The 20,191-nt window shown below is 47.1% G+C and overlaps 1 protein-coding gene across 1 annotated transcript; it reads left to right on the forward strand.

The window, feature by feature from the left end:
- The first annotated feature begins 6,631 nt into the window (after window positions 1-6,631).
- On the forward strand, window positions 6,632-19,412 carry LOC149362162 (uncharacterized). The gene is made up of 5 exons (XM_089568233.1): window positions 6,632-6,745; window positions 10,741-10,904; window positions 12,462-12,535; window positions 17,668-17,754; window positions 19,261-19,412. Exons 1-5 carry the CDS (start codon window positions 6,632-6,634, stop codon window positions 19,410-19,412), a joined length of 591 nt encoding a protein of 196 aa, XP_089424359.1.
- Window positions 19,413-20,191: the final 779 nt, after the last annotated feature.

The following is a 20,191-nucleotide window of genomic DNA, read 5'->3' on the forward strand; positions in this document are numbered from 1 at the left end:
AGTAACTGACAGGGCTCGCCCGTTTTCGCAGCCTACGCGTCACCGAGCTCTGCAGACGTTCCCTACGTAAAGTTGTTGGATAAAATGTTAGCGTGCGAATGTCCTGGTTGCGAAGCATGTGTGAGAAAACCATTTCTGCAGCGGTTGCGTCAGCAAACCAGCACAACTTGTGCTGTTTGTTCTTTCATCGGCCGCAGTTCCACGTATTTTTCCGAACTGTCCCACTGCACGTTAAAGAACCTCAGCTGGTCCAAATTTACCTGGAGACCTCCAATCAGGTATCGTAAATGTTTTGGTTACATCGCTGGCCAAAAAATGCATAATATCAATATTGGTGCTATCAAGAGTCTTACCATCGACAGTTTTACTATCGATAGTGTTGCTATCAATAGCGGTACTATTGGTAGTAGTACTATCGATAGCAACACTATCGATAGTAATACTATCGATTCTACTATCGATAGTAATACTATCCATTCTACTATCGATAGTATTGATGGGGTCCTTGACAATATTGATGGGGTCCTTGACAAATGGGGTCCTTGACTGGACAAATGATGGGGTCCTTGACAAATAAAAGATTTTCACTTAGTTTATGACATATTTCTGCATTCGTAAAACGATCAGTCGAGGGCTTCCCTCACACCGCCGGCCAAGGGGATCGACTGGTAATTTTTCTTGTCTTACCGTTTGTTTAGGGCCGAGCAGAGTCGCACTGCTCATATAAATGCATTATCTTCACTGTATAGACGTTGCGCGAATTATTGCTCGACTTTCTGGACTTCTACGGTAAATTTGGTGCTTCACTGGAATCAGTTAAAATAAGAAAAAAAGCTTTGTATATCTTGTTGGTTGACGGTGCAGAAACTTTCCTTGACATACTGGAGAAACACGTTAGGCTAGAGGCTGAACAAGAAAGCTCTGTGGAAACGATGCATTCAAGGCAAGGTCTGCACAAGCAACTAAAACGGAGAAACCCGTGGTAGTTCTGGAGGTCAGTCTGTAGCGCACGTATTAGGGCACAGCTCTCGATGACGTGCGTTCCGAAAAGGTGGCGTTCTTTCCCTGGGCAGCCTTGCAGCACTCGATCGTAAAATCAAATGGCACTGAGGTAAGAGTCTACCTGGAAATAAATGGTACCATGGCCTGCTTATAGTCAATGGAGGCATTTTTACCGTAGGGATAAAATTGACGGCTGTCGGTTTTTTCATTTTTCGTGCTAAAGGTGCGAGTAGTTCGTGAAGATGGTCGGACAGGTTTCTTAATGGTCAGACCGTGAATCCCACATTCCGGCGAAACGGTGTGGCTTCCTTATGTATTTTTGGCAGGAGTCGAGCTTCTTTGGCAAAGCAGTCATTCATTGACGGGTATGCCGCTCTGGCGAACACATTTCAATTGCGCTAATAAGTAGCTCTTGCTGTTCGCCGTTTATTTTCGCTGCCTTTATCTCTTTATCTGTGCGTTGATTCCTGTATCTCAGAGAAATGTCAATATCTTTCCTCTACAGTCGGCACATACCACAGTGCTGTCAACCTTGTTAGCGGGGGTGATTAGGAAGGCCTGACATAGCTCTCTCTCCCGGGCTTGTAGCTGAGGGCGTATGTGTGCACTGTGTTAGAGAAACTGGAGCAGAATTCGGCGTCTTTAACATTGTGCATTTCTGAGTGAACAAAAGTTTTTGTCTAGCTGCTGCATTACGGGTATGAGTAAGAAAAATGGGAGGGAACGGCATTGTGTCGACTACCACGGTACAGTGCGTGCTTCAGGGAACAAAAGCAGCTTACTCACTGCGCATGGCACAGGAAGCATTCAGCAGCTTGCAGGAAGGAATGTTGTTGTTGTAAGTGCTCGGCTGGGCACAAGCACCAGGCTAGAATTGAGTTAAATATAGTACAACAGAGCTTCTAAAAGTAATACAATTAAAGCATCCTGTAAAAAGAAAAACCTTTCTTTTAGTCCGGCTGACCTGCAAAACTGTGAAAAGAAAAGGCCGAGCTCAGCAGAACGGAATCCCGGGTGTGAAGCGTGCAGAGATATCTTGAAAGGCCGTGTGTCCAGTTGTGACAGGTGATTTGGTATGACTGGCTGGCTTGACTTGAAAAACTCTGATAAAGAATTAGCATGACGAAGTGACACACCGTAAAAAAGGAAAATAAAGCAAAAAGAGAAAAAAATTCACGGTGGGGGGGGGGGGAGCACTTTGTTGACCTAAAGTGCGGTGAGGCGAAAGCCTTTAGCGTGGTGGTGCTGCTTGTGTCACTATTGTGTGGTTAAGATGTTAAGTACACAATTGTTTCTGAATCTTAAATGCTCCAGACACTGGAGGGTGTTTGGGAGGCATCTGCCTGATTCGACGCGTTTCTGCAAACACTATCCAGCGTCCTAGGCAAGGAGAAGTACATATTCGTTGGCAGGAAGTAGCGTAGCCATTAGCACGGAACGGAAGGATGGTGGTTCGAATCCCATCGTACACAAAGATTTTATTCCGTTAGCAATACTACTGTAGGTTTCGCCTCGTCGCCTAGCCCCGGCCGGTAGGGACGGATTACCTTGAACCGCCGCTGCGCTGAGCAGGTGGCGCATCGCTGGTTCAGCCACGCTCCGCCAGATGGCAGCGCCGTCGCCGCGTCGCGCGGCAGCAGTTTTCTTTGTCTACGACAGATGGCGCCACTAGGCGCGCAGTGCAAAACACTGCTGAGCAGCTTGTGTACGAACGTCAAGTGACTCTTAAACAGCCCAGCTGTAATTAGCCTAATTTCTAGTCACACCATATAAATAAATAACACCGAGTAGGAATTTGGTCGAGTTGGGACATCGAACCAGGGTCTCCGGAGTGTCTCCGGAGGGTCTCCGGAGTGATAGACGAGCACACTAACGACTCCGCCATGCCAGCTCGACGGTTCGGAATGAACAAAGGCGCGTCTAGTGAATACGGTGCCTTCGTTCACTCCCACTCTTCTTCCCTTCCCGTTACGGTGAGGTTCAGGTGTCCACCGAGATATGCGGTACAGATACACTTCCTTTCCTCAAAAACGAATTTACCAACGAGCAAGGCATACAGCCGAACTGGCGATGGCGTTTTGTGGCCTCCCTGGCAGCGTGGCGGAATGGTCACGTGACCAAATATGGCGGCGCCCATGCTCCCGCGCTGTTAAGCGTCTATAAATGGCGCTTGCCTTGGCGTGAATGCTTTGCTATGCAGTCCTCTAAGGAGAAGTGGCAGCGACAGGAAGAAGCCAAAAAGCGACAACGCGCACAAGAGACGCCAGAAAAGCGTCAAGAACGTCTTGCAAAGCGTCGCGCTAAGGATGCAGCTCGGCGACAACGTTCTACCTCGCAGAGTGGTTCCACGTCATCGGCCACCGATGAATCTCAACACCTGACTGCTCAGCAACGCCGCAGTGCTACCAGGCGAAGGCAACGCGCCGAAGAATCGCCAGAATAATGCGCGCAAGGACTCGAAAAAGAGCGCATTACCGAGGTTGCCATTCCTAACGCAATTTAGCCGGTTTACCCAGAGCTACACCACTGCCAATTTTTTTTTCTGGTCTCACTAGAAAATGAGTGACACCTCTGCTGACAACCTCCTGTCGACAACGATGAGGCATTAAAGGCTTTCGCCTTGAAAACATTGCGGCGAGTTCAGATGAAGCATGAAAGTAAATTGGGGGGAGGGGGGGGGGTAATGTGGAAGCCAAGTGTTTTAGGGAAATGATGACCAGATAAGCAGGGCTCAAGCTGAAAATAAAATTCAACGCAGAGAGAGAGAAAACAAAGTCTTTGAGGGTGTAAAGGATGAGCCCGGTTGGATGGGTAGGGTGAAATAAACCATAAAGAGGTTTCTTGCTTGTTTAGCTTCGGGAACCTAGTCAGTTTCTTTCGATCTGGGGGGGTCAGAGGATTTCTCGTTTTGGCATTGTGTAGGTACCGTATGCCCTGCTTCTGTTTCGCCCTTCGTAATCATATTTATAAGGTGAATGTTGATTCTATACGTATATACCGGCGAAGTTTGGGATGGGGTGTCTGGTGTGTCTGGTAAGCCACTTCGCTGCTGACCTGACCGGCGCGTCAGTGAAGCCGTTGGAAACACAGGAAGATGAACGTGGCTTCCTCGGTAAAAAAAAAAAAAATCCTGTCTCATCCGTCACAGTTATTTCTGTGCAACGAAAACAAGAAAATGAGTTTTCCAATCGTTCACTCTTGGCTCCACTTTTTGATGCCTAGAATAGGACGTGCATGACAGATTCAGACAGATTCAGATTTTAATGGCTTGGCTTCCTGCTATTCCCATGAGAAAAGCCGACGTTGAATATGCGACTCTATGGTAACCGTGGCGTTTGACGACCCGAATCTGCTAATCTTGGGCTATGAGCAATGCTGTAGTGAAGCGTGCACGGTTAATTTTAACTCAACCATTTGGGTTAATAACATACACTGACATCGCGTCCGCCGTAATGCGCGCCTCACAGCAGGGATTCGATCCAGCGACCTCGAGATCAGCAGCCTTATGTCATAGCCACTGAGAAGCCGCGGAGGGCTTTTAATATGGAACTCTGCGCTGCCTTTCCACGATCCGACTTCCACTATACACTGGCAGCGATTCTCTCCTGGGACAAGTTTCTTTCAATTCTTGTCTTGGGGGTTCGCCCTTTCACAAGTTTTTTGGATACTGTATAGAAAGTATATGGAGGGTGTATTGAAATTTTCGCAAGTAAGCGCTGATGAGGACATCGCGCATAGGTAGTGAGTAGAGTGCCTGACGAAAATTTTGGAACCTACCGCTGATTACAACACTGTGCCCAGTCGCAGACTGAAAATTAAGCACCCCCCCAAGGCGTTTCATCATTTGTATATACCAGAACAAAACTTACGGCCCCCGTTGCACCTTTGTTTACTACAGTTTTACTGACGCGTTGTAAGTAACTGATAGGGTGTAATAAATTGCAATTCATCCAAATTTTCTAATGCATCGATTACTTTTTAGGGGGTATTCTTCTCGGTAATCCAGTAATTTTCTAATGCATCGATTACTTTTTAGGGGGTATTCTTCTCGGTAATCCAGTAATTTTGTTCAGTACTCGGTTACTAGTAACCTGGTAAATATTTTTTTTTTTGCTTTAAAGCTTTTAATCGGCACTTTAACTTCGAGAACCTTGTCTTCGTGGTAAATACGTTAGGCGCGGAAACGTCGTTCGTGTTCGAGCTACAATCGTCTATATGCGGAGAAGCCAGCGCGCGCAGATGTTAGGACAAACAAGGCTGCACGGCCGGCAGTTGACTATTATTCTCCGTGGTTCACATTCCTTCACTACAGAACAACGGAATGTCATGGTTAATTAACCGGGTGTTTGTTCTCTCAAAGCGATATTAGCGAAGTGCGACGCTTTTTGTGACTACGAACCGCCCTTGCCTCCTGCACCTACATCGAGAGGAAAATGCAAAATAAAAAAAATACTGACAAAACAACTGCTGCTGAAAATTAGCTGCTGTAACAGTGTAGCATTTACATATTTTTGTACGACTAATAAAATTTGGAAGAAAATTAATTTATCATTATTTGAACATTTTGTAATTATTCAGCTACTTCTCAGGGGCTGCACTTGAATACAGAAATCAGCTAAGTTTTGGATTAATTATTGGCGATTAAAATCGGTAGCTTTTTTGTGCAACTTGTACAAGAGCGAATCATTATCTGCAGTAGCCGAATAATGGGTACGCTGATTGGCTTGCTCGTTTTTCGATTAATGGGTTTTGTCCGTGACGTATACACGGAGGGGTTTATGCTGACATGATCCAAAATTCTAATTTATACCATAGTGATACACCTTCACTGATGCCGCCGCGGTGGCGCAGTGGTTATGGTTCTAAGCTGCTGACCCGAAGTATGCCAATTCGATACCGGCCGCGGCGGTCGAATTAAGATGGAAGCGAAATTGTAGAGGCTGGCTTAGAGTGAGATGTCAGTACAGTTAACGATCCCCAGGTGGTCGATATTTCCGGAGGCCTTCACTACGGCGTCCCTGAAAGCCTGAATCGCTTTCGGACGTTCAACCCCCCTAAACAAAACAAACTACACGTTCTCACTAATGCACGTTTTGCGAGATCACATCCAAACAAGATGTCACCAATACGCGCCCCTTTCCATTCCCTTCATCTTTTCTTCCCTGTGAGACAGTGTTTTAGTGACCACTCCTACAAGAATGGTGATGCATTTTTGCAGTTGTCGGCATCGTGTACTGACTTCAAAACTGCCTACGAACGCATGATATGCCTCGGTAATTCTCAACTCGCACTAGAAAAATGGAACAGGAACGTTAAGCGTTGGCGCAGTCTAGTTATTGAGGTTTTCTGCATATCCTGTCTTGCAAGCGATTTAAATCTCCTGTAGTTATAGGCCGGATGATGGTGCTTATTTCTGCTTGAAAGCCTCACCGTGCACAAAGATCCATTGTCCTCTGTGTTGCTCGTGTGATGCGGCTCACCCCTGCAATCGCAAACTGTCCGGTAATAACCTTGTACTCTCTCTTCCTTCTCAGCCTCTCCTGCTTCCAAGTTTTAAAAGAACGGTCGCTGACGCGAGAGCCACGTATAGTCCGCTAAACCTCGCGTAGCGAGGCTTCTTATCGACGACATGTTCCAAAAGATTTCTACCTTCCTTTTCGTTCAGGTCCTGCTGACTTTGGCTGAGGGACTTTACTACCCAGAAATGCGCGGCGATCTTCAAGCGTTCCAGGAACAAAGCAGGGTGAGGATCTTATCTTTTCTCATCTTCGCTAATAGCTAAACATTTCGGGTTCGCTCATTTCCCTCTATGCTTTGGAAGGGCAAAGGATGACCCAGATGAGGAGCATTTTTTTAACCGAATCTTCAGTTTTCGTGCAAAAGCATTAGTACTCTACAACTCACCATACGCCCCCCCCCCCTCCAAACGAAGCCCCCAGACGAAGACCTTCACCCTCCGACCTCCACCCTCCGGAAGCACTACACACCGAGCTTCTCACCCTTAACCCCATCTATAAGCACAATCCACCATCCGCCCATCGAACTCTACCCTTCAAAACCGCCGCCCACTACGAACCAACCCGTCCACTTTGACCCTACACAGGGCCTTCTCTCACTATACGCCCGCGCAGCAGCGCGACAAAATTTAATGCCTATCAATTGGATTGATGCGGAGTATTTGTCTTCAGTTCGCCAATCTCTCCCAGTTCTGATTTTAATACAATTCTCATTCCACTGTTTGGACTCACTAATCTGTTCCAATTCTGATTCTATTCCTGTTCAGATATATTAAAATTCTGATTCTCTCCTGATTCCTAACGCATCATAAGCCTGACTACGCGGACCGCCACACAAAAGCTTCTCCCATATTCTTTATTAACCCTGTGCTAGCCGCGGGCAGATTATCCCCGTAGACTCCATAATCTCACCCGCCATAATCTTTCCGCCCCCCCCCCCCCCCCCCCTCTACGAATTCGGTGCATTACCCTGAACGACGATCCATTAAGTTGCTTCCCCTACATGTCCTGCCCATGACCATTTCTTCTTTTTGATGTCACCCTGGGTTTCACCAACTCTCGTTTGTTCCCTGGCCCACTCTATTCGCCTCGCCTCCTCTCTGCGTTACGCTTACCATTCTGCTGTTCATAGCTGGCTGCGTTGTTCCCAGTTTCAGTTGAAACTGAACCTCCAAATTTCTACCCCAAGGTACAGCTGTTGTATACTTTTCTCATTAGGAATACTGGTAAAACACCATTCGTAATCTGATAGCATCTGCCAAATGCGCTTCACGCAAATCTTATTCTTCCTGTTGTCTCACTCTCGTGACCCAGATCTGCGGTACCCACCTTAATTGAAGGAAGCGCGGTTTTTCGGGCGTGCCAGTCAATCATGGTCAACAAAGGGGAGTGCGCACGTACAAAAAAAGGACGAGAAGGGTACACAACAAGCGTAGAGTCGCAGCTTATTTTTGTACGAAAAAAAGACACACCTTTTATAGCTTCAAACCGTCATTTCAATGTCTAAACGCAGTCCGAAAAATTGGAGGACGCTTAAGATTTGCCTTCAATAGTGGAACGCGATAGTGTGTTTCACGTGGTGGTAATGCAAATGAACTAATTTTTACTTTTGTTCAATTCTATGAATTAAGAATCGATCATTTCCACACACTTAATTTTCTTAGTTATCATCATCAAGCATGTGGATTTTCATTCTGAGCATTTTTACACTTTCGAATCTTCCTTTTTCAATTTTTTATTACTTTAATCAATCTATTCATTACGATGATTTCCTTAACTCTTCATCGCCAATGACACCCCAATCCAGAACTACAAATTACCATGATGCAATTTTTTTTTACGCAGCCCCGAATTATTTCCGACAAGCGGTGCCGAATACTGCTACGCTCCATACGCTGTCGCGTAAAACCTGCCTTCTTTTTTATGCAAGTTGATTACACATCATTTCTTTTTTTTTATGAAAAACACCTCCGCTAGCTCATGTGGTATCTGGTCGCGGCTTCTCACGGCTTATCACGGCTGGTCACGGCTTATTGCGCGACGCATCCTGGCATGCGCCGCAATGCCGGGGTAAACCCAGTTTTTGACTTCAATGAAAGTTGATGTTCTCTTAAACGATCATTTAAACATCGGCCCTTGTGACCGATGTTTACACTACCACAGGTTAGAGGGACTTTTGAGAGAACACTCCGCAGGCACTTGACAAAAAGAGTGGCATGACACCTCAAGCAGTCCGCCATACTCTCTTTCGGACATGATCCGAGGGCACAATGAGGCCAATTTGCACGAGACGGAAACGACAACCGGCTCACAGTAGCGATTGACCGCATTCTTGAAACTATGGGACACCCTATGAACAGGGTCGTCCACTCTTAGTTAGAACGCGCTAGCGCATGGCCGGGCTTTTTGGACGGTCACTGCGTCCGAAACGGCTGCGCATCGAAGCGAAGTGGCAGATGACGCGAAGCACCACGTCCAGGTACACCTTCTCCTGCGCCACTTTGCTGCGATGAGCGACTGTGTCGCACGCGGTGGCCCTCAGAATAGTGCGGCCATGCGCTGGCGTGTTCTAAGTGTGGACAACCCTAAACATTGGGTAGCACTGCTGACATCAATGCTGCAGAAGTGCCACTTATCCCGATTTTCAGATATTTAAACATCTATTTGTTTTTTCTTAAAGTTTCAAGACTATGAAGCGGGCCATCGTAATTTACTGTTTACAGGGCACCTTGGCTAATTGTTGCGCAGACCTGGTACACCTGGTCCCTGTTTGCGCGTGCGCAGCACCCTTTGTTGGCTGCCCAAATTCAATGTATTCCTTTACCACTTTCAGCGCCTCACTACTATCGGACATTGCTGTCCCCTTCCGAGGCTGTTAAATATTACTTTATTTTCCTACATATAAATATCTACACTCACCGCTCTGTTTTATCTGTGTAAATCAGTGATCATGCTTTGCAATTCGTCCCCTGAGTGACTTGGAAAGGAAATATCGTCAGCGGATCACAGGCTTCTAATGTATTTACCATTAACTCTTATCCCAACTCTTCCCAACCCACGCCTCTTTATAATTCCTGTAAGCAAGCAGTTAATAACACTGCAGCGATTCTGGCTCCTTGCCTAGCATTCTTCCTTCTTGGAGTTTTGTTATTTTCTTTATGTAGGACTATGGTGGCTGTGCAGCCGCCATACATATCTTTCAGTATTTCCCCTTCATGGCCCTCCTAATGCTCTCCCGTTAAAAAAGCTATGGTGAAATCACATTCAGAGACGCGGTGAGAAAGACAGCTTCCCTCGAGAAGCTCCAGCCTTCTCCCCATCTCACCCCACCGACACAGCAACGAAGCTCGCATCCATCCACCACCACTGTCGACCCATCTCCGCGCACCTTCACCATCAAGAAAAATTGTGCCGCGTGTGTCAAGCCAAGGCTTTGACAAAAAGCACTCGGTAGAGTGAAAGCATCAAAGTAAGCATCGAGGACAAATCCAGCTTAATTGTCTCCTGAGATGTTTCATCGGGCCATAACTTTTCTTCAATCCATACACCTAAAATAGAAGGATCATGAGATTTGCCCAACAATAAAGATTCGATAGAGTTATGCTCAGTGCTCCTATGAGGTTACGAGACAGGACATCTTCAGGTGGCGCACAGACAGCATTACAAGCCGGAGCATCATCATCTTAATGGCAAAAAAATGCAAGTCTCTCGAAGGGAGATCTTGACCGTATAGTAACCCATGAAGACTCAAGGGCGAGCAGGGACATCAAGCTGCGCGGTCGAGGCGGCATCAGTAGTATCGGCTGGGTCCATAGTACTGATCACCACTGTCGCAATGTCGCGTAATCACGAAAGACATAACACGCGACATACCGAAAGGCTGCCCCTTCAGAACTGGTTTATTGCTCGAATCCTGATGCGGCGCTCGTGTCTACACTTCTTCCCATTCAGGAGCATGCAGGCTGATCGGGCGCATCCACAGTCCAAACAGTAGTTTATGCACGCACTTGCAAAGTGTACGGGGAACGCTAGTTGCCCCAACACTAGTGTCGCTGCAAATATGAGCCCTTAAATCGCAGTCACTCAAAAACGAACCATTTTTATCCTGACAGTGTAGAAAAATGAGTTTAACCTTTCATACGCGACCCCATTTCCTTCACAATATTTGGCCGAAGGTTTTCCTGGGGCTAACAAATAGCATTCATTGTTCTCTCATTCGCAGTGCTATCCTGATGTCGGAGAGTGGTACCAGATATACAGAAATTACTACTACGACTCCGACTTCGGAGGAGCGTCCAAATGCGTCAAGTTTCAAAGATACGGAACATACGAGAATTTCTCCACACCAGTGATTTACACTTACGGAACCACTGGAAACGCATCAGTGTAAGGAAAAGGGACGAATGTGTTAACAAAACAGCATGTTGATGAGCAAAGGCACTTAGCGCCATGGGGGTCGAGGATACAACTACGTATATTCAAAGAACAAATTTCTGTGAAGTGGTTTTTTTTTTTTTATCCTGCGCCTCATTGCTATAGCACTCAAGGGGTGCCCACTGGACAGACTAAGCATGCACATCTTGAGCACCCGTTATGCTTCGTTCTGCGTGAAACCTGAGGTATGACTAAGCGTTACACTTCCGGCAGTATGGTCGACCTACGTATAAATCGAACACATACCAACTTAGAAGTGGAGACAGCTGCCGCAGTAGCAGAGGGTGCAGAACACTGTATGCCGTATGCGGAGGTCGTGGGTTCGTGTACTACCTGTGCCATGGAGTTCTACTTTGTTCGGTTTCGGGCAAATAATCACAGTTGAAATGATAACGGAAATAATTTATTCACCTAGTTAATGCATTAAAAAAAGAATATCCTTCATCTAATCATTTCTTCTATTTTCTTCTTATGCATCTCGCTTACTAGCATTGCGTGAACTTTTTGGCGCTCATTCTATCTTAAACAATTTGAGAGTATTTTTCATGCAATTTCCGCTTTTTCGTCTTTATTTTCGTTCATATTTTACACGTAGTCATCTGCTATGTATGTCTTATTTCCTGCTCAATCGTTGCTTGTGCTGTAAAGGAGGCTGCGGGCTCCAGACAAGACGGTTGCCTCTAAAACAACTTTTACCCGCAGTACCCTGCATCACTGATGGAAATAAAGAAGTTACGGTTATTATTAATTGCTGTTTAATTTCGCATGTATACCTTGATGGTTGCCATACTTCGCAGCGAAGTGATCTGATTTATTACACAGAAATAATTATAGGTTATCGGAAACATGTCAAATACATACGTGAACTCCACGCAGTAGTGGTGCACTTCAAAGATGTGTGGTCCTTTCAATAACGTATGCTGTCCAAAAATGACTGTCACGACAGGATTGATGCTAATTCGCATTGAGTTCCTAAAGCTTACCGTGCGCTGCTACGGTGCCGCAGCAAAGTGCGCGTGGAGCTAATTTGCCGCATCCTCAGTACAGGGGAACCTTAATTTTCGCTCTGTTCAAAGTGTGGCCGTCAGGGCACTAAAGCTGTTACCTCGTTTAGAACATCCGAACGTTATAGCTGCAGAGTCCAGGCACTCGATGTCTGAAAATACATTTTTAAAAACTGCTCAACGATTTGAGAGAATCCAACAGCCACAGAAACCAAGAAGCACAGGGGATTTTTCTTATTTTTTTGTGGTATTGATCAAGTAAGAACATTACTGAATATGTTGTCTCTTAAAGCTAATTGATTAGAAAAGCAGAAGAAAAAACAACCACATGCCGCCGGTGGGATCCGAACCCACGACCTCCGAATTACTCAACGATTTAGTGCGACTAAACTTACATAGATCGAATTACCTGTCGCATATTGCGAGAGCGCTTGGGCAAACACGACTGAACTTTTAATACAACTTCATCTGAGTTGCAATTAAGAGTGAATCGCGCATTTTTCAGGTCCGGTCGATATACCCTGTCTTCCACGCCTTGCTATAATGGCAAAAACTTGGGCACATTCGTTCCAGATGAAGGTAAGTATTCGATGCTAATCATGGCTTTGTCTTCCTTGGTGAATTCCATGCTTTTCTTCTAGTTAGCTACTATCAAATTAGCGGACTAATAGAGTATCTGGAGCAATGTATTTGTAGCGAAAACAGGGGCGGGGGCCTGGAGGAAACTCTCTAGCTTGAATGGTGATGTCTTGCGTCGCTGGCACTGGCGGCAAGCCCCAAGCAACAAGTTTGGGCCAGTTGTACGACTGGCGCACTCTGGTGAGAATGCATGCAAAGCCCATGCGACCAGAGGTGAGCTCATCATGAGAAGCAAGAAGGATTTCGTCGGGTATATCGGCAGAGATGGCCAGTAGATAGGCTTAGGCACTGGTGCCGACGCTTTCCTTGTAGAGGATTCCGTCGCGCGTACAAGAGGAATACAGGCTCTTAGAGAGCAGTCGGGGTACATGAGAACTGAGGCGCTCCAGATAGTCGATCGCAGGTTTTAGGTCGGCATGAGTACGTTGCCAGACCTTTAAATCAAAGGTACTGATGATGCCAAGAAAATGGATGTCGTCGTCTGTATTGTCCTAAGCCAACGCCACGGGTGCACGCGACATTGTGTCAGCATCTTCGGGTTTCTGTCCACATTTATAAACGATGGAGTAATCGAATTTCTACATACAGAGACTCCACCCTGCAAGACGCCCGGATTTGTCACTGATACTAGCCAGCTAACACAAAGAAAGGTGGTCCGTCACAGCCTTAATTGCGCGGCCGCAAAGCTGGTTCGGAATTTCATCATTGCCCAAATGACATCGGGACACTCTTTTTCGGAAGTTGAGTAGTTTGCTTCGGCCCGAGGAAGAGTACGGCTGGCACAAACGTTCACTTTTTTCATGCCTTCCCGGTGCTGGACAAGAACAGCACCTAGACCGACGTTGCTGGAGTCGCTGCGAATTCGGGTGGCAGCATCCTCATCAAAGTGTGCAAGGACAGGGGGGCTATGCAGACATTGGTGCAGCTCGGTGAATGCCTCTTGTTGCTCGGCAGACCAGACGAACGGGCCATCATTGCTTGTCATACGCGTCAGGGGTTCGGCGATCTTGGAAATATCAGCCATGAAACGGCGATAGCAGGCGAAAAGGTCCAAGAACTGTGAGACTGCTTTCTTCGTGATAGGAATAGGAAATTCTGCTACAGCGCCTGTTTTGTCAGCTGGGCAGATGAGATTACGAAATTTGTGGGAATACGGTGGCCGCAATTGGCGAAGGACAGGGTTAATTGGAGAGACATGGGAGAGGCCTTTGCCCTGCAGTGGTCATAGGGAGGCTGATGATGATGATGATGATGAACCAAAGTTGCATTTTTATAGCCTTAGTGTTAAATTAACTGAGAGAAGAGGATCGAATACGGTTCACAGCCGGTTAAGATGGTCAAATGCTTCTGAATACACGATTACTTCGCGCAAAATAAACTAAACAGGTTTGCCATTTCAAGCCAGCAAGTACGGTGTACATCATTCGCTGGAACGTCGCAGGCGCTGAACACAGATCGAAAAGCAACACCTTAAATACATATAAGCCATCGGGTGAAAAACTCCGTTTTTTCTCGGTCTCGATCGTCTACCTCGATCTGCCAGTAACCGCTTTTTAAATCGATGGAGGAAAAGAACTTGGCGTCGCGACGCAGGGTGAGGGAGTCGTCGATAAGGGGCAATGGATGTTTTTTTGTTATGTCATTCAGCTTCATGTAATCAATTCAAAAGCGTACCGTGCCATCATTTTTCTTAACCAGGACCCCCGGCGACGACCATGTAATCTTAGACGGCTGAATAACACCATCATCAAGCATTTCCCATACTTGTGTCGGGATTGCCTCACGTTCTTTGAATGAAATGCTGTACACGGCTGTTGTCGAATAGGCTGAACATCGTCAGACGTTAAGATGCGGTGCTTGGTGATAGAATTTTGCCGAACGTTCCATGATCAGCCGAAGCATGCGGCGCACTCCAGTAGCAAGGCACGCAGGTCACGTTATTGACAGGCCGAAAAGTCAGAGCTGGCATCGATACGGTCATGGGGAACACCCGAAGCGTCAATAACTTCAAAGCATTTAGAATAACGTCAGAGCCTTCTGAAACTGCTCAGCGAACGTGATGGCAGTAGAGCAATAGAAATGGAGAGATTCCCTTGTAAAGTTCGTGACGAGAAGCTTAGAGTAATTGTTGTGGAGAAGAATTAAGCTTCGAGCTGCACAGACGCCGTAGGAAAATAAAAGCGAAAGGTTACCTTCAGTAACTACTGGCCCGTCACGTAGCCCGTCGCACACGGCACTGACAAAAACGCTGGAGCGGGGGGTATCGAAACACACTCGGTTGAAACTCGCAGGGCGTAGGTACGTTGACCGCCAGTGAGGCTGTCAGCCTCTTTCTCCGTTGACAACGTGACCGTTCGTTGCCGAAGGTCGATGATGGCACCATATTCCTGCAGGAAGCCGACACCGAGAATAAAATGAAAAGAACATTCCCGGAGAACGACGCAGCTGACAACAAACGTAGAGGTACGAATTTTGATTCTAGCTGTGTACTGTTCAATAGGAATAATGACGTCACCACCAGCCGTGCGTATCTGCGTACTAGACCATGGTGTTATAACCTTCTTAAGAAGCGCTGCCAGTTTCCCGCTTAAAATCGAAAAGTCTTCTCTGGTGTTCAACAAGGCGCTGACGTGGTGAGCATCAATATACACAGGGTTGTCAAGCGATAGCTGGTCTTGTGAATAAGATGCTGTCGTCGCTGCTCTAATATCCCCGTCAGTTCGCATGAAAGGGTCTTCAGCGCATCAATTTTAAGCGGCCCTGCCCGCGGAGGTGTCTCTGTTCAGTTTTCCCGGCGGGGATTTGGCGAGCGTCCAAGCCGGGCTCGCAGGAAGTTGTCAGCTGTTGAAGGTAATGATCGGCGTGGGAATGGTGACCTGGATTGCCGGCGTGCCATCGGAACCCGCTGTTGTGCGAGGTAATCTTCAATAATACGGGGCCGTTGACCGAACACGGGTCTAGGCACGTCGGCGGAAAAACCCTCCAGTCCGAGTTCTCGATACGGACACCACCGGAAAATGTGACCAGTTCGCCCAAAGTGGTAGCAAAGGTGCCGGTTGTCGGAGGCCCGCCACACGTCCATTTTCGGTAGGAGTGGTCGCGGTGGCCGCACTTACTGCATTGGCTGTTACAGTGGCAAGTACTGCGTTGGCTGTTGGAGGGGAATATACTGCGTTGGGTGCTGGACGACCACGTACTGGGTTGGTGGTACTTGGGGTAAGGCAGACAATGAAGCTCTAACTGGAGCTGAGCTTCGGAGGGCCTCGGCGTTAAGTCTGACGACGCTAGAAGGGTTGAAATGCGGGCCAGTTAGTGCATTGTAAATTGAGAAAAAAAAACTGTCACAAAAGACGAGGGACAAGAGAAGGAGTGTACACTCCTTCACTTGTCCCTCGTCTTTTGTGACTGGTTTTTTTCAATTGACGAGCCTAGTTAGGAGCACAGACACTTTGCCCTTCAGCAACGTGTAGTGTAGGCCACACGACTTGCTGAACCTCTTCGCGGATGTCATCTGCGCGAGAACCACCCACTGGTTGAGATGTGCCACAAAACTTCTAAAGCTCCTCGCGTACAGTGGTTCGAATAACATCACGGATGAAGTCGGAGTTGTCGGCGACGGCTGGAAGAGGATCGGCAGCAGTCGCGGCGAGGACCGGTCTCTTAGACAGCCGAGTGCTGCTGCCGGACCTTTTCTATTGTGACCTCCTCCGTTAGAAACGCGGTTACAGTAGTTCGTGGGCTGCGCACATGACCAGCAAAAACCTGTTCTTTAACCCCATGCGTTAGGTGGCGCTGCTTTTTAACTTGAGACATGGTCAGATCAGCTCGTCGAAAGAGCTTCGTCATGTCCTCCACATGCATCGTAACTGACTCGTTTCGCATCTGTATTCGGGCCTGTAGAGCCCGTTCTGCTCGTCCGCGCCGATCCATGCTGATATACTCGTATGCTTTGAATATACGACGGCGAAATTAAGGCCAAGATGTCAAAATGTCTTTTCGGTTCTAATATCATGTGAAAGAACCGTCCTCCAGAGAGGATGTGGTATTCCGTAGATTTAATTTGCCGTTCCACTGATTATAGAACACGACTCGTTCAAACTGAGCGAGCAAGTCCTCGAGGTCTTCGTTCGGAGTACCATGGATCGACTTCGGCACTCGAGGGTTCTGAAGAGTGTAAACCGTAGTACCTTGTATTGCTGATGTGGTGCTTTGCATGGCTTCCCGTAGGTTCTTTGTCGAGGGGGACTCTTAGAGCCCATGAATGGGAGGAAGGCCCAGGTTTGTCCTTCTGACGCGATGCACTGGCGTGTGCACGGGCAAAATCACGGTGTCGGTGCGCGTAGGTGCGTGCGACCTCGAGAGGCTGAAGTCCCAGCACCTCCACCAGAACTGTGACGAAAACAGGGGAGTGCCCAAAAAGAAAAGGGCAGACAGAGAGTCAAGAGCTGTTCAGCCAACTCCCAGACCGAAGATCGCGAGAGTGTCTCCAACTTCGTCGTATTTCGTTTGGTTGGTTGGTTTATGGGGTTTAACGTCCCAAAGCGACTAAGGCTATAAGAGACGCCGTAGGGGAGGGCTCCGAAAATTTCGACCACCTGGGGTTCTTTAACGTGCACTGACATCGCACAGTACACGGGCCTCGAATTTCTCCTCCAAAGAAATTCAACCGCCGCGGCCGGGATCGAACCCGCGTCTTTCGGGACAGCAGCCGAGCACCATAGCCACCGAGCCACCGCGGCGGCTCGTTGTATTCGAGTGCCACCTGAAACTACCTGGTGGAATTATGACGTAATACTTCAAAGCGTAATACTTCACCAAAATGTGCGCGTGGGAAGAGAACACTACGGTTACTTGTGCCTATGAGGCCTTGCGATGAGTCATATACAAGTCAGAGGAGCCAGCAAGAAGGAAAACATGAAAAACTAAATGCGCTGTGGCCGATACGAACTCTAAAAATGTATTCCTTTACGAACATTCTGCACCTATAAATTCCAAGATGCACAACACGCGTTTAGAACTTTCTACTAGCACCAACGTAAAGCATATTTGTTTTCTGTGTTTACATCGCCAAGGTTCCCAATTCGTTCAGGAAGAGTGGAACGTGATTTATACGGACTGTGATACGTGTTTCATCGCCCGCCACCGCTATGCTGATAACGGTGAGTACAAGCAATCTTAATAACTGCAGAGCGCATATGGCTGCTGAATTTTGGCTCTTTGTCAGTATATCTTGATAAATTAGAAACCGGCGGCTTCAGAGGAATCTGTCTTTACTTTTATCGAGCCGGTAACATAAACATATTAGTGCAGTCCTAACTACGGCGTCGCCGTCATTTGCGTGTCCAGAAAAGCAGGTGGCCCAAATGCCAACTAGGTAACGTGATGTTATGACCAGAACACAGCCTGTCCATGCGATTGTTAGCAAACCGCCCGCCGTGGCAGGTGGCAGTTGAATGAATTATTGGTCGCGACATTTTGCTTAGGAAGACCAACGTGGGTGTCACAAACCCCACCAGTGGCTGTTCGAAACAGTCACCTGCCGGAGCAGTGGCTCATCGTTCAAACACTGCACCACTGCGCCAGTAGTGGTATAAGAGTGCTCCGCGTTTTACGAATGCAAACCTAGAAAACGACAAATTCCACTACATGGAGATTTGGCAGAACCTAGGAAGCAGAGTTGGAGCACTTGCTCGGAAGGAATTTCTAACTCTATCGCATTTTACTCTCAAGAGGACGTAGGTTAAGCGCTATGTGATGGTGAAAGATGGAACGGTGTATGTGGCTGCGATGTGCTAAGCAAAGAGGAAACCAGGCTGCTGAAGGGACCCGTTAACGCTGTTGAGCCGTTACCTTAAAGCGGAGATTAGTGTCCCCTGAAGTGTTTTTTTTTTTCTTTTCACTTTCGTTCTGAAAAAACGCACCAAGGGTTGACAATTAAGCAGTTGGACATTGCTGAAACTTCCTATAATACAATTTGCCTGCCGGCGGCACTGTTAATCTTTACAGGGCCATTCTCAAGCTAAATTATCTCCTGAACTATTGGTGCGTGTTAAAAACGAGCACATATATTTCGAGCACCACGCAAAATTACCGTCACTTGAAGCTAATATTGTCGCCACTGTTTACACGTTTGTAGTTATTTTTCATACGTGTATGATGTCGACTGAATGTCAAAGTCTTATCAGAGATTATCACGTCCTTCTCTTTTCTTTATAATCTCTATTCTAGTTCACTTCGCGTTTCAGATTGGATGAACGTCAAGTTGTCAAATAAAACAGCCCGATAAAAGGGGGCGAAAAAATTAAGAGACTCACGAGCGCTTTTTGCATGTTTTCTCTTTTTCTCAATAGGTTTTTTTTTTGCTGCCTTCTCTAAAAATATTCAGTACCGAACGTATCCAGCACAGTATATTAAAGTAATGTCCCTGCCACTGCTATACTGGGAGCCATTCCACAATCTAATTTCAGTATACTACAGCTGCCTCAAAAGGAGCTGTTAGGCGTCTTTGTCGAGTTTGTTACTACACTACCTATTCTTAAGGTTATTTAAGCACTCTAATCTTATCTAAGGAGGACGAAGTGATTACCAGTTCTTTCCCTATTTCAAAATCAGCTCACATGGTCCCTTTCCTCACACCGGCCTACTCAAACGGTTTAACTCCCCAGGATACGGCTGCACCTACTGGCGCCGGGTGTCCACATTCCAAGAGAGTGGAGACTGCTGCGACTTTATCTACAACGAGAACTGTGGCTCGTCGCCCAAGTACCAAATCTATTACTCCTGGTGCGATCCGGACCTGGGGTTGCCCGGAGTGTAGATGACTCGATCTATAAGCGGATGTCGCAGAAGGTGTCATGCAGACCGCCTTTGGTGGCATCGTTCGGCAAAGCCATGGGCCTGATTTGTACGCTGTCATAGCGGCAATAAAAACCGCGTATTTTTCGTTCATGGTATTGTTACGTGACAACGGAGATATACGCAGGCACATTGGCCAATTCTTCCGAAGCAAAGTGGTCACTTAGCGAATTGGTGCTGGTGACAGAGAGACATAAAACGGCGGGAATACTTATTCGCGCGCTCGGCAGTTTGCGGAAGCGGAATGTAGCGGGCGACGGCTCCTCTGTAACCAAACATGGCTCAAAACTCACCCGACACGATGGAAATGCCGTGGCGAGCACTCTTGATTGGTTGTTTGGTTTGGTTGGTTTATGGGGTTTAACGTCCTAAAGCGACTAAGGCTGTGAGAGACGCCGTAGTGGAGGGCTCCGGAAATTTCGACCACCTGGGGTTCTTTAACGTGCACTGACATCGCACAGTACATGGGCCTCTAGAAGAACACTCTTGAGCACTGTGGTATTGGCCGCATGTGACAAATGCTGACACTTTGACAACGCAAGTGCAGCCTCTCTGACTTTTTATTATCGTTGCTACAATGCGTATACTGGAAAAGAACGGTTTAATTCATACTTGAAGGAATTGGTGAGCGCTAAAAAACCACGGAAAAAGGACGAACACACAGGACGAAGCGCTTTCTAACAACTGTTTATTCTTGTCAGCGCGTGCGTACCTCCCTCTTCTGTGCATGATAAGACGTCA

Source organism: Amblyomma mixtum, chromosome 2 (genome assembly GCF_055824585.1).
Source record: "Amblyomma mixtum isolate Tamu chromosome 2, ASM5582458v1, whole genome shotgun sequence".
NCBI lineage: Eukaryota > Metazoa > Arthropoda > Arachnida > Ixodida > Ixodidae > Amblyomma > Amblyomma mixtum.

What these genes read in the sequence shown, in the direction of transcription:
- LOC149362162 (XM_089568233.1), top strand. Translation starts at nt 6,632, where the DNA reads ATGTTCCAAAAGATTTCTACCTTCCTTTTCGTTCAGGTCCTGCTGACT. An exon ending in CACATTCGTTCCAGATGAAG is followed by an intron (nt 12,536 to 17,667) that starts GTAAGTATTCGA and finishes TACATCGCCAAG; the next exon opens with GTTCCCAATTCGTTCAGGAA. An exon ending in CCACCGCTATGCTGATAACG is followed by an intron (nt 17,755 to 19,260) that starts GTGAGTACAAGC and finishes TTAACTCCCCAG; the next exon opens with GATACGGCTGCACCTACTGG.